The sequence below is a fragment of the Agelaius phoeniceus genome, chromosome 25 (assembly GCF_051311805.1).
Source record: "Agelaius phoeniceus isolate bAgePho1 chromosome 25, bAgePho1.hap1, whole genome shotgun sequence".
Lineage (NCBI taxonomy): Eukaryota > Metazoa > Chordata > Aves > Passeriformes > Icteridae > Agelaius > Agelaius phoeniceus.
The window spans coordinates 2814771-2827293 of NC_135289.1; the positions used below are offsets into that span (position 1 = coordinate 2814771).

At 58.2% G+C, this 12523-nt stretch overlaps 2 protein-coding genes across 3 annotated transcripts in view; both read left to right on the forward strand.

Moving 5' to 3' along the window:
* The first annotated feature begins 1537 nt into the window (after positions 1 to 1537).
* On the forward strand, positions 1538 to 4825 carry SNRPE (small nuclear ribonucleoprotein polypeptide E). The gene is made up of 5 exons (XM_054648760.2): positions 1538 to 1851; positions 2057 to 2083; positions 2860 to 2922; positions 3463 to 3541; positions 4626 to 4825. Exons 1-5 carry the CDS (start codon positions 1798 to 1800, stop codon positions 4679 to 4681), a joined length of 279 nt encoding a protein of 92 aa, XP_054504735.1. The 5' UTR covers positions 1538 to 1797; the 3' UTR covers positions 4682 to 4825.
* A 3331-nt stretch (positions 4826 to 8156) lies between these two features.
* The window catches only part of SOX13 (SRY-box transcription factor 13), a 37321-nt gene continuing 32954 nt past the window's right edge, over positions 8157 to 12523 (forward strand). The window contains exon 1 of one of the 2 annotated variants that reach the window (XM_077190520.1): positions 8157 to 8284. The gene's annotated coding sequence lies outside the window, so the exon portion shown is untranslated. The remainder of the gene's footprint in view (positions 8285 to 12523) is intronic. The other variant, XM_077190519.1, reaches the window with a different exon arrangement.

Here is a 12523-nt window from a genome sequence, read left to right on the forward strand (position 1 = left end):
TTAAGGAATGGCACCAAAGAGATTGGGAATGCTGAGTGTTAATTAGGAATTAATGAGGGGCTGGAAAATCCTGAGGGAGCTGGGAAGGGTTTGGAGAGAATCTTGAGGGAGCTGGGAAAAATTTGAAGGAGTTGAGGGAGCCAGGGAAAGCTTTGGGGAGTCCTGAGGGAACAGGGAAGGGTTTGGAAAAATCCTGAGGGCGATGGGAAGGGTTTTGAGGAGCTGAGGGAACCAAGGAAGGGTTTGGAGAGATCTGGAAAGGGTTTGGGGAGTCCTGAGGGAACCAGGGAAGGGTTTGGAGAGAATCTTGACGGAGATGGGAGAGGTTTGAGGGAACCAGGGAACGCTTTGGAGAGTCCTGGGGCAGCTGGGGAAGGTTTGGAGGAGCTGAGGGGCACCAAGGAAGAGTTTGGAGAATCCCAAGGGAGCTGGGAAGGGTTTGGAGAAATCTTGAGGGAGATGGGAAAGGTTTGGCGGAGCTGAGGGAGCTGGGCAAGGGTTTGGAGAGTCCTGAGGGAGCTGGGAAGGGTCTGAGGGAGCTGGGAAGGGAATGGAGAAACCTGAGGAAACCAGGGAAGGGTTTGGAGAGAATCTTGAGGGAGAGGGGAAAGGTTTGGAGGAGCTGAGGGAGCTGGGGAAGGGTTTGGAGAGTCCTGAGGGAGCTGGGAAGGGTTTGGAGAGTCCTGAGGGAGCTGGGCAGGGGCTCAGCCTGGAGCAAAGGAGGCTCAGGGGGAATTTCTGGCTCTGCACAACTCCCTGCCAGGAGGGGACAGCCGGGGGGGTTTGGGATCTTCTCCCAGGGAACAGGGACAGGAGGAGAGGGAACGGGGCCATGGGAGATGTTTCAGGGATTTTTTTGCTTTCTTCTTGAGGGACAAATGAACAGGAAAGCTCCGGTGCTGTAAGAGCACAAAAATCACTTTATTTTAAAGTTGAGTGTTTTAGGACATAGCTCTGAGCTAGGGGAATATTTTTAGGGAAATTTTTTTTAATGAATTATGGTTATTACACCCAAATAAAAGAATGGCATAAAACCCCGTAATACTAGCAAGAAAAAACCTACTAAGAGAAAAAAAAATTTCTAAAACTAATGATAAAAAAGTAAGAAAAAAAGGCCGCCCTCACACCGCCACTATCCCACAGTGCCCCGTGTCCCCATCCTGTTCCGCCACTATCCCACAGTGCCCCGCGCGGTGCCATCCCCTCACACCGCCTCTATCCCACAGTGCCCCGTGCTCCGCCATTCCCCTCACACCGCCACTATCCCACAGTGCCCCGTGTTTCCCATCTTGTTCCGCCGCCATCCCACAGTGCCCCGCGTTCCTCCATCCCCTCACACCGCCTCTATCCCTTCACACCGCCACCGTCCCACAGCGCCCCGCGCTCCTCCATCCCCTCACACCGCCACTATCCCACAGTGCCCCGCGGTGCCATCCCCTCACACCGCCACTATCCCAGAGTTCCCCGTGTTTCCCCATCCTGTTCCGCCGCTATCCCACAGTGCCCTGCGTTCCTCCATTCCCCTCACACCGCCTCTATCCCACAGTGCCCCGTGTCCCCGTCCTGTTCCGCCGCTATCCCACAGTGCCCCGCGTTCCTCCATCCGCTCACACCGCCGCTATCCCCTCACACCGCCACCATCCCACAGCGCCCCGCACCGTGCCGCTCCCGTTCCTCCACCATCCCACAGTGCTCCGTATTTCCCCATCCTGTTCCGCCGCCATCCCACAGTGCCCCGCGCTCCTCCATCCCCTCGCACCGCCGCTCTCCCACAGTGCCCCTCGGCCCCGCGCAGCCATGGCGTACCGCGGGCAGGGCCAGAAGGTGCAGAAGGTGATGGTGCAGCCCATCGTATCCTGCCGCCAGCGCTGAGGGCACCGGGGGAGCGCGGGGAGGCTGCGGGGAGCGCGGGGCTGGCGGGCGGGAAGGGAGCGGGGCGGGCGGGTTCCATGGCGGGGTCAAGGCCCCACTCGCGGGGTCCCCTCAGGGCTTCGGGTCCCGTCCCGGCCGTGCCCGGGGCTCCCGGCTGTGCTGTGCCCTTAACGCTCGGCTCCAGAACCTGATCTTCCGCTACCTGCAGAACGTGAGTGAATCACCGCGGAGAGGGACCCCAAATGCCACCCGGTGTCAGCCCTGCCATGGCAGCGACACCGTCCCCTGGGCCAGGCTGCTCCTGCCCGGCCTGGGACATGCCAGGGATGGGTATTCTGTGGGAATTTGCAGGCTGGGAATGAGTCTGGAGTCCTGAAATTGGGATTTTTTATGGAGTTTTGGAATGGTTTGGATTGGAAGATCCTAAGGATCATCCCATTGCCAGTCCTGCCATGGGCAGCACCTTCCCTTGGGCCAGGCTGCTCCAGGCCGGCCTGGGACACCCAGGGATGGGGCAGCCTCAGATTCTGTGAGAATTGGCAGGCTGGGAATGAGTCAGGAGTCCTAAACTGGGATTTTTTATGGAATTCTGGAATGGTTTGGGTTGGAAGATCCTAAGGATCATCCCATTCCCAGCCCTGCCATGGCAGGGACACCTTCCACCATCCAAGGGTGCCGTTTTATCTTTTTTATCCATTTTATAAATTTTATCCATTTTATCCACTGTCCAACCCGGCCTGGGACACTCCCAGAGCTGGAGCAGCCACAGCTCCTCAGGGAATTCCATCCCAGCCCCTCCCAGAGAGCAATTCTTTCCCAAAACCCCATTTAAACCCCATTTAATCCATCCAAACACCAGAGCAGTCCCTGCTGCTCCTCCCACTGCCATCCCACAGGACATTCCCAGGGAACCCCCCCTGATTTGGGGGTGAGGATGGACCCTGAACCCCCCAGGGCCCCCCCAGAGGTGTTTTTGGTGCCTTGCAGAGATCCAGGATCCAGGTGTGGCTCTACGAGCAGGTGAACATGAGGATCGAGGGCTGCATCATCGTGAGTGCCACTGTCCCCTTGTCACCCCCCCTGCTCTGGGGTCACCCCTCTGCCTTCTCCCCTCCCCTAAACCCATTTCTGCCTTGTGCTTCTCCTGGCAATTGCAGGGTTCGGGGCTTTTGGGGTTTCTTTCTGGGGGGGAGGGTTGGGGTTTTTTGTATTTTTTTAGGACTTTTTTGGGGAGGGGTTTGGGGTTTTTTGGAGTTTTTTGAAGCTTTTTTGTTTTGTTTTGTATTTGGTTTTTTAGGGGGGGGTGGAGGGTTTTTTTGAGTCTTTTTTTGGGTTTTTTTTTGTTTTGGGTTTTTTTTGTTCTTTGGGGTTTTTTAATTTTTTTGGGTTTTGGGCTTTTTTAATTTTTTGAGGGTTTTGGTGGGAGTTTTTTTGTTTTGTTTTTTTTTTCAATTTTTGGGGGTTTGGGTGGGTTTTTTGGGGTTTTTTTTGGGTTTTGGGTTTTTTGGAGGGGGTGGAGTTTTTTGGGGGGATTTGGGGTTTTTAGGGTTTTTTTTTGGATTTTCACTGAGGTTGGTGCTGCTCCTGCAGGGCTTTGATGAGTACATGAACCTGGTGCTGGACGATGCTGAGGAAATTCACTCCAAAACCAAATCCAGGAAGCAGCTGGGTAGGGCAGGGGGGAGGGGAAGCCTGGAATTGGGGGGTGGGACCTGAAATCCGGGGCTGGGGTCCTAAATATCAGGTGTGGGATCCTGGAATTCAGGTGTTGGACCCTAAAATCCCAATGTGGGAGCCTGGAACCTGGAAGTGGGGCCTTAAATCCTGCTGGAATCCAGGCTTTGGGATTGGGATCCAGGTTTTGGGGTTGGGTTCCAGCTGTGGGATTGGGATCCAGGTTTTGGGGTCAGGATCCAGGTTTTGGGGCCAGGATCCAGGCTTTGGGATTGGGCTCTGGCTGTGGGTTTGGAATTCAGGTTTTGGGATTGAGATCCAGGTTTTGGGGTTGGGCTCCAGTTTTGGGGCCAGGATCCAGCTGTGGGATTGGGCTCCAGGTTTTGGGATTGGGCTCCAGCTGTAGGATTGGGATCCAGGTTTGAGGCCAGCATCCAGGTTTTGGGGCCAGGATCCAGGTTTTGGGATTGGAATCCAGCTGTGGGATTGAGATCCAGGTTTTGGGATTGGCCTCCAGCTGTGGGGCTGGGATCCAGGTTTTGGGATTGGGCTCCAGCTGTGAGATTGGGATCCAGGCTTTGGGGTTGGAATCCAAATTTTGGGGTTGGAATCCAGCTGTGGGGTTGGAATCCAGCTGCAGGATTGGGCTCCAGGTTTTGGGGCTGAAATCCAGGTTTTGGGGCCGAGCTCGAGCTGTGGGATTGGGCTCCAGGTTTTGGGGCCGAGCTCCAGCTGTGGGATTGGGCTCCAGATGCAGGATTGGGCTCCAGGTTTTGGGGCTGAAATCCAGGTTTTGGGGCCGAGCTCCAGCTGTGGGATTGGGCTCCAGCTGTGGGTTTGGAATTCAGGTTTTGGGATTGAGATCCAGGTTTTGTGATTGAGATCCAGGTTTTGGGGTTGGGCTCCAGGTTTTGGGGCCGAGCTCCAGCTGTGGGATTGGGTTCCAGGTTTTGGGGCCGAGCTCCAGCTGTGGGATTGGGCTCCAGCTGTGGTTCCAGGCTCCATCTGTGGGGCTGGGTGGGTTTTGGGGCGCTCCCACCCCAAAACTCGCGCCCATTCCCGCTCCCGTTGGGTTCCAGGTCGGATCATGCTGAAGGGGGACAACATCACCCTCCTGCAGAGCGTCTCCAGTTAGGGGCAGGCTGCTCCAGCTGGGAATGGGATTGGGAATGCTGCAAAAACGGGATGAGCCATGGGGGAAACCCCTCAGCTCGTCTGGGAGTCGTGTTTTGTAGTTTGGGCTTTTCTTTGGGCAATAAAACGGGGTTTTTGTAACAAAGTCTGGGAATGGGGTTTCAGTCTCGGGGTGGGGGAAATGTTTTCCAAGGGTTTTTCCCTGTGGGGTTGGATCTGGGGGTTCAGGTTTTCCCAGACCAAGCCCTTTATCCCAAAAACAATCCCTTCTTCCCCAAATCAATCCCATCTTCCTAAAACCCATCCCTTCTTCCCCAAATCAATCCCATCTTCCTAAAACCCATCCCTTCTTCCCCAAATCAATCCCATCTTCCTGAAAATCATCCCTTCTTCCCCAAATCAATCCCATCTTCCTAAAACCCATCCCTTCTTCCCCAAATCAATTCCATCTTCCTGAAAATCATCCCTTCTTCCCCAAATCAATCCCATCTTCCTGAAAATCATCCCTTCTTCCTCAAATCAATTCCATCTTCCCCAAACCCATCCCTTCTTCCCAAAAATAATCCTTAATTTCCCAGAAAAATCCCTTTCCCCTAAAAATCCCTTTATCCCAAAACCGATCCCTTCTTCCCAAACCAAATCCCTTTTTCCTAAAGGGATAAACCAGTCCCTTCTTCCCCACAAAAAAATCCCTTAATCCTAAAAATAATCGTCTTTTTTTCCCCCAAACCAATCTCTTTATCCCAAAAAAATCCTTTTCCCAAACCAATTCCTTTTCCCCAATAAGTAACTTGTTTATCCCAAAAAGAATCCTTTCCCCCCCTCACCAAAACTGATCTCTTTTTCCCAAAATCAAATCCCTTTTTGCCAAGAAATCCCTTCCCATTCCTCCCTCAAACCTCGGCTTTGCCTCACCCGGGGGATTTTTCATTCCCAGCTGGAATTCCTTTTCCCGAGCCTCGGGAATTCTGTGGGAATTCTGCCTGGAGCGTCCCAAATTCCTGTCAGAACGGGGAAAAACTTTGAGAAGGCTCTGGACAGAAGGGGGAGCTGCGGGCTCGGCTCTGCCCGACCCCAATCCCGGCCGAAATTCCCGATCCCAATCCCGGCTCTGCCCGACCCCAATCCCGGCCGAAATTCCCGATCCCAGTCCCGGCTCTGCCCGACCCCAATCCCGGCCGGAATTCCCGACCCCAATCCCGGCTCTGCCCGACCCCAGTCCCGGCCGAAATTCCCCGATCCCAATCCCGGCCGGAATTCCCCGATCCCAATCCCAGTAGGAATTCCCAATCCCGCCTCTCCCCGACCCCAATACCCGATCTCCCCAATCCCAGTCCCGGCTCTCCCCGACCCCAATCCCGGCCGGAATTCCCGGGATCAGGAGGAGGAGGAGGAGGAACAGGGCCGGGATTCCTGGGGGGCTCCTCTTTTCTCGACCCTTTTTTGTCACCCCCCCAGAGCCGCTCAGGGCCCTGCAGATGTTGGGGGGCCCTGCAGGAGGGAGGGGAGCCCCGATTTGGGGGCAGTGACGGCAGCGGGGCCCCACAGAGGGGTTTGGGGACAGCTGGCCCCAAAATTCCGTTTGGGGGCCCCATCAGCCACGAGCCCTTATCAGCAGGGCTGATGAGATAAGGGGGGTGAGATAAGGGCAGAGCAGAGATGGGAGAGGAAACTGGGGGGCACTGAGGGTGGGTGTGTCACCCCACAGGTGTGCAAATCACTTGTGGGGACTGGGAAAGGACCTGGCACCGGTTTGTGTCACCTCTCTGTGTCCCCAGTCACTGCCACCTCCCTGGGTTTGTGTCACCTCTGCCTGTCCCCAGCCACTGCCACCTTCCCCTGTGCCCAGCCATTGCCACCTCCCGGTGTCCCCAGCCACTGTCACCTCCCCATTTGTGTCACCTCCTCGTGTCCCCAGCCACTGCCACCTCTCCGGGTTTGTGCCCACCTCTGCCTGTGCCCAGCCATTGTCACCTCCCCGTGTCCCCAGCCACTGTCACCTCCCGGGCTGGCGGCTGGAGGGGACGGAGACCCAGGAACCCCCCAGAGGGGCCGGGTGACCCGCAGGGACAGGCGGACAATGGGGACCAAGCTCTGGAGGGGCTGAGCCCGAGCTTGGGGCGCTCCTCAGCCCCGGGGCTGCGCTCGGGGGGCTCGGGGGCTCTTCCAGCCGGGCTGGGATCGCTCCAAGGCTTCATCCCGAGGGTGGTCGCAGCCCTGGGGAGGGGAGGAACCGCGGCCAGGCCGATTCCTGCAGGGGCAGTGCCCCCTTCTCCCCCAGTGCCAGCCGTGAGCGCTCCTGGGGCTCTCCCGGGGCTATCCCGGAGCTCTCCCGGGGTTCATCCCAGAGCTCATCCCGGAGCTCTCCTGGGGTTCATCCCAGAGCTCATCCCGGAGCTCTCCTGGGGTTCATCCCAGAGCTCTCCCGGGGTTCATCCCAGAGCTCATCCCGGAGCTCTCTCAGGGTTCATTCCGGGGTTCATCCCAGGGTTCATTCCGGGGTTTATCCTGGAGCTCATCCCGGGGTTCATCCCGGAGCCCTCTCGGGGTTCATCCCGGGGTTCGTCCCGGGCTCCCGGAGTTCCTCCCGCCTTTCCCGGCTGTTGGCAGCAGCGAGGGTGTCCCTGAGCACAGCGAGTCCCTTTCCTGCTCCATCCATCCCCCGGCCCGCCTCGGGCTGCGGAGGGGCTGGAATTCTGCTCCTGGAATTCTGCTCCTGGAATTCCGCTCTTCCCCCTCTCCTTTCCTATTCCTGGAATTCTGCTCGCTCCCCTGCTCCTTCCCTGCTCCTGGAATTCTGCTCTTTCCCCTGTGCGTTTCCCTGCTCCTGGAATTCTGCACCTTTCTCTGCTCCTGGAATTCTGCTCCTTCCCCCCTCTTTCCCTGCTCCTTCCCCCTCCCCGAGCTTTTCCTCGGCCCCTCCGTTGAATTTCCCCGAGGGATCAGCCCCGGGAATCCGCTCCAGGAGCGCTCCGGGCCGGGCCGTCCCTTCCCGAGCGCTTTTCCTGGGCGCTGCAGGAGCCAAGTGCCGCCGTGCTGGGGCAGATTTGGGGGATCCGCGGGATGGAAAATCGGGATGGATGCTCCTGGAGGCTTCACCCCGGCTGGATTTTTTGCCCTCACCCTTGGAATGTGCAGGGATGGAGGATGAACCCCCCGCTCTCAGCCCATCCCTGCGGGGTCCAGGGGGGTCTCTGGGTGGTCCCATCCCCTCTGGCCGTGCCTTTTTTCAGGATGGCACAACCGTGCAAAAAAAAAAAAAAAAAAAAAACCCAACAAAACCAGGGCGTGGGGAAGGAAAGAAACATTCCTGCCTCGTTGTTCTGGAGCGTCCCACACACGGAGCCGGCCCTCGGGAAAGCTCCGTGCGCGGCCGGGATCTGCAGGGGAAGCAAACAATGGCATCCCCGGGGACAACAATGGCCCATTGTCCTTTGAAGCCCGAACAATGAGACAATGGCCCTCAGTCCGCTCCCTCCATTCCCAGGCACGCCCCCCCCGCGGCCCCGGGACCGCCCGGGCCCGGGGGCTCCCGCTGGCCCCGCGGAGCCACCGCGCTCGCCGCTCGCTGTCCCCTCGTCCCGCTCCGTCCCTCGTTCCCGGGGTGAGTCTGGGGGGGTCCCCGCGGGGCCTCTCCCGCTTCGCGTGGGGTGTGTAAAGGAGGAGGAGGAGGAAGGTTTCTCTTGGATCCTCCGGGGTTTCGGTGGCGGGGAGGGGATGGAAAAGTCCCGTCGGGTCACGCGGGCCGTGCCCGGAGAACAGCGGGGCTTTGTTGTCTCCGGGGGTGGCCACTTGTCAGCTCGCCCTGAAGGATTCCTGGGGAATCCGAACCCTCCTCCTCCTCCTCCTCCTCCTCCTCCTCGTGGCGCTGGGAACGAGCCCTCCCTGCAGCGGGCAGGTCCGGGCAGGAGGCGGCAGGGCCCGGGGGGCAGGGGGTGCCCCCCATCCTGCGGGGTCTGGGGCACCCCGGGAGCCGCTGAGCCGCTCCCCAGATGTCCCCAGGCCACCTCCAGGGGATCCAGCCGCTGCCCCTGTGGTCCCGAGGGTGAATCCCAGCTGGGGACACCGGGGGGTGGCAGCGGGGGTGGGTGGTGCCACCCCGAGGGTCGCTCCGGGAGGGCACAGCCGCGGTGCAGAGGAGGGGAGAGGCCGCGGAATGTTCTCCTTGTGCCTCCAGGGGCTCCTAAAATCCGGGCGTGCTGCAGATGCGGGGCTGGGGGGAGCCGGGACCGCCAGTTCCAGGGTCGGGACTGCTCGGCTGGGCTCGGATCCGCTCTGGGATCGGCCCAGCTGGCACCGGGCCCGGTCACCTCTCCGGTGCCACCCCCGTGTCCCTGCCAGCATCCTCGGCCGCTCCACCTGGGGGCTCATTTGTCCTTTTCCCGGTGCTTTTTTGGTGCGGGGATGGGGCACACGGGGACCTGACTGTCCCCAAAGGCCACCAGCAGCCTCCAGCTCCCTTTGCCGGCTTCCAGGACCCCCTAAAACCCCAAATCCCCCCCCAAATCCGCTCCTGCCGGTACCTACGGGCAAACAAACGCACCTGAATAGGGAATGAATGGAGTGAGAAAAGAGCCCGGAGCACTTTGTGCTCGCAGCGAGCCGGGAACAATCGCTAAATACAAATCAGCGAGAGAAAAGGCAGAGAGAGAGAGAGAGAGAGAGAGGGAGACAAAAGCAAGAACGGCGGCACAAAGGAGAGGAATGAAATGGTAAAGTAAAGTCAAACAAAAAGGAGCCGGGCTGAGACAAAAGGAGGGAACAATATCCCCGAGGCAATAGGCTCCTGAACAATGGGGACAGTGACAGCGGCACAAAGACACACTGTTTGCAAGTAGACGTTATCTCACACAGCCACTGGCAGGCCTGGCCCTGGCGCTTCTATTTTCAGGGATGCTTTTGTGCTGCGCTGAACAATATTCCTTGCATGGCTGCAGATACAGAGATCAGGGGAGGCTTTTTTGGTTTTTTTTTTTTAGCCTTCCCGGTGCCAGCTCTGCCATAAAAACAGGTTCAGCCCTTTGGAGGACGCGGCAGAGCGAGCTCAGGGTGATCCGGTGGCAATGCCAGGGGAGGGGGTGGCAGCAGGAGGTGACACCAGGCCGGGCCACGGCACAGCGGGAGCCGCGGGGGTTTTGGGATGCACAATTCGGGGTTTTGGGAGGGACAATCTGGAGTTTTGGGATGGACAACCTGGGGTTTTAGGATGCACAATTCGGGGTTTTAGGAGGAACAATCTGGAGTTTTGGGATGGACAGTTGGAGTTTTGGGATGGACAATCTGGAGTTTTAGGATGCACAATCCTGGGTTTTGGGATGGGCAATCTGGAGTTTCAGGATGGACAATCCTGGGTTTTAGGATGGACAGTCCGGGGTTTTGGGATGGAGTTTTAGGATAAACAATCCAGGGTTTTGAGATGGACAGTCTGGGTTTTTAGGATGCACAATCTGGAGTTTTAGGATGGACAATTCAGGGTTTTAGGATGGACAATCTGGGGTTTTAGGATGGACAATCCGGGGTTTTGGGATGGACAATCTGGAGTTTTAGGATGGACAATCGGGTTTTATGGGCTCCGAGTTTGCATTTGAAGAGCCGCGGGACCGGGCAGACCTGCAGGATGGGTTTTGCGGCTCCTTGTGTTGGTTTTTAACCTCTGAAGGTGCTGGCGGGGCCGGGAGCGGCTGGCACGGCTGGCACGGCTCCCTGGCACCCCTTGGCCGTGGAGGAGTCACCCGGGCCCGGTGACACGGGGCGGTGGCGCAGTTTGGAGGGGACAATGTGCAGGGCAGGGCTGGGGAGGGGTGAGGATGCCCCTGGGGATGTCCCCGGGGATGTCCCTGGGGATGTCCTGCTCAGGTTTTGGCACTCCTGGAGCCACAGTTCCCAGTTTTCCATGTGGGATTGGGGTCGGCAGGGGCTGTTTGGGGCTGCTCTGTGCCCATTCCCTGGAACTCCTCACCCATGGAGAGCTCCGGCTGTGCCTGTGCTCATTTGTGGGATCATGGAGGTGGCATCGCAAAAAATCTTCTTCTGGAACCTTCCCAGCTGTCCCCCAGTGCCCGGCTCACCCCAGGAATCACGGTTACACCCTCAGCACTTTTTGGGGTGTGTTGGCAGCAGCCAGATCCACCCCAATCTCACCTTTAGGACATCCCACAAATCTGCCAACTCTCCCTGCAGCTCCCGGGATCCTCCCGCCCTTCTCCCCATCCGAATTCCGCCCCCTCCTCTCACACCAACCCCTCCAAAACCCCGCGGACGTCACCGCGTTACCGAAAACCGGCGGGGGCAGGAGAAATTGGGGTGCCGAGAAGCCGGAGCCGCCCCTATCGGGGGCCGATCTCCTGTTCGAGCAGCTGGGCTCGGCTCTGCCTTGAAAAAGCGGCGCTTTCTGATATCGATCACCTTATCTGGGGGCACATCCTGTTGCTATTTTGGCTGTTTCCTCCCCTCGGCAGCTGGGGAGCAGCGCCAGCCGCTCGAAACCTGCGGCACGGGGGGGATTTGGGGCTCTGAAAAAGGACCCCGAGCTCGCTTTGGGGGTGATGCGACACCTCAGCGGTGCCACCGCGCCCGAGCTTGGTTTGGGGCGCTCAAATCAAAGCGGAGCCGCTCGTGGGGTGAAAACGGCTCCCGAATCCCGGTATCTGATCTTGCGGCGGGGCTCCGCACGTGCCCCGAGCCGCTCGTGTCACGGCTGTGACATTCAAGTCCTTGTCCCCTCCGCGGCAGCAGCGGCCCCGTGTGCCGCCCGGGCTCGTCCATCCGAATTCCCGTTTCCAAAGGGTTCCCTGGGTGATGGGAACGGGGAAAAATCGCCACCCGCAGGGCATTTAACCCTCCCCATTCTGCCCTGGCATCCTGGGCTGGCTCTGCCGTGCCAAGGAGTGCCCGAAGTGACACTGAACACCCCTCAAGTGACGATTTTTCACCCTTTTACCCCCTCCTGTTTCTCATCCTCCCTGTCGGGAATTTCTCCCAATTCTCCCCAAAAACCCAAGGCCGGCTCTTCCCCGCTGGAATTTTTTTCTTTTTGGCGGAGTCGGGAGCTCTTGGCTGCAATTAGCTGGTATTTAAATCCTCGCTAACCCCTAACACCCTAATGACAGCCCTAATGACGCTCCGCACATCCCGCAGCTCAAGATTACACTCGCTAATTAATTAAGCCCCGACCCCCCCCCCCCCCCTCCCTCCGCTCTCCCCGCGGCCGGGAGAAGAAATCGTTGAGAGTCTCTTAAGAAAAAGGACATAAAGGCAGGGAAATGCAGGCACCAAAACAAGACAAATGGGGATTTGGAGACAATCCGGGCCGCGTCCATGTGACCCGAGAGTGGACGAGGCAGCAGAAAAGAGAAAAATGCCAAGAGCGGAGCGGCCAGGAGAGAAAAAACAACAACAACAACAAAAAAACCCCAATAAAATCCCCCCAAAACCAAAGAGCCAGCTTAAAAAAAAAAAAAAAAAGAAAAGAAAAAAATGGACCAACAACAAAAAAAGCACAAACCAAAAAACCTAAAAAAAAACCGGGGAAAGAAAAGCACCAAGATGAAGGGAGTGACAAAGCATCAAAGGGAAGAGAAACCAAAGGCGTCGGAACAAAGGACGAGCTGGAACAAAGCCCCAAAGAGGGGGGAACAAAAGCACTAAATAGAAAACAAAGGCGGGGGGACAAGAAAAGCCCCTCTGTGGGGCTGGGTGGCACCGGGTCCCCGCCGGAGCCGGGCTGGCGGAGGGTGACAGCCCTGGGACAGCCTCGGTGTCGCCTTTGAAGCGGCAGCGCCGGGCTCGGGCCCCGGGGGAGGTCGGGGCTCAGCTCGGCCCCGCTGCCCCCCGGGCCCGCTGT

Excerpts from the sequence above, each read along its gene's own strand:
- SNRPE (XM_054648760.2), top strand. The coding sequence starts at position 1,798 with ATGGCGTACCGCGGGCAGGGCCAGAAGGTGCAGAAGGTGATGGTGCAG. Across the intron at positions 2,923-3,462 it reads GGATCGAGGGCTGCATCATC|GGCTTTGATGAGTACATGAA; the intron begins GTGAGTGCCACT and ends CTGCTCCTGCAG. Across the intron at positions 3,542-4,625 it reads CAAATCCAGGAAGCAGCTGG|GTCGGATCATGCTGAAGGGG; the intron begins GTAGGGCAGGGG and ends GTTGGGTTCCAG.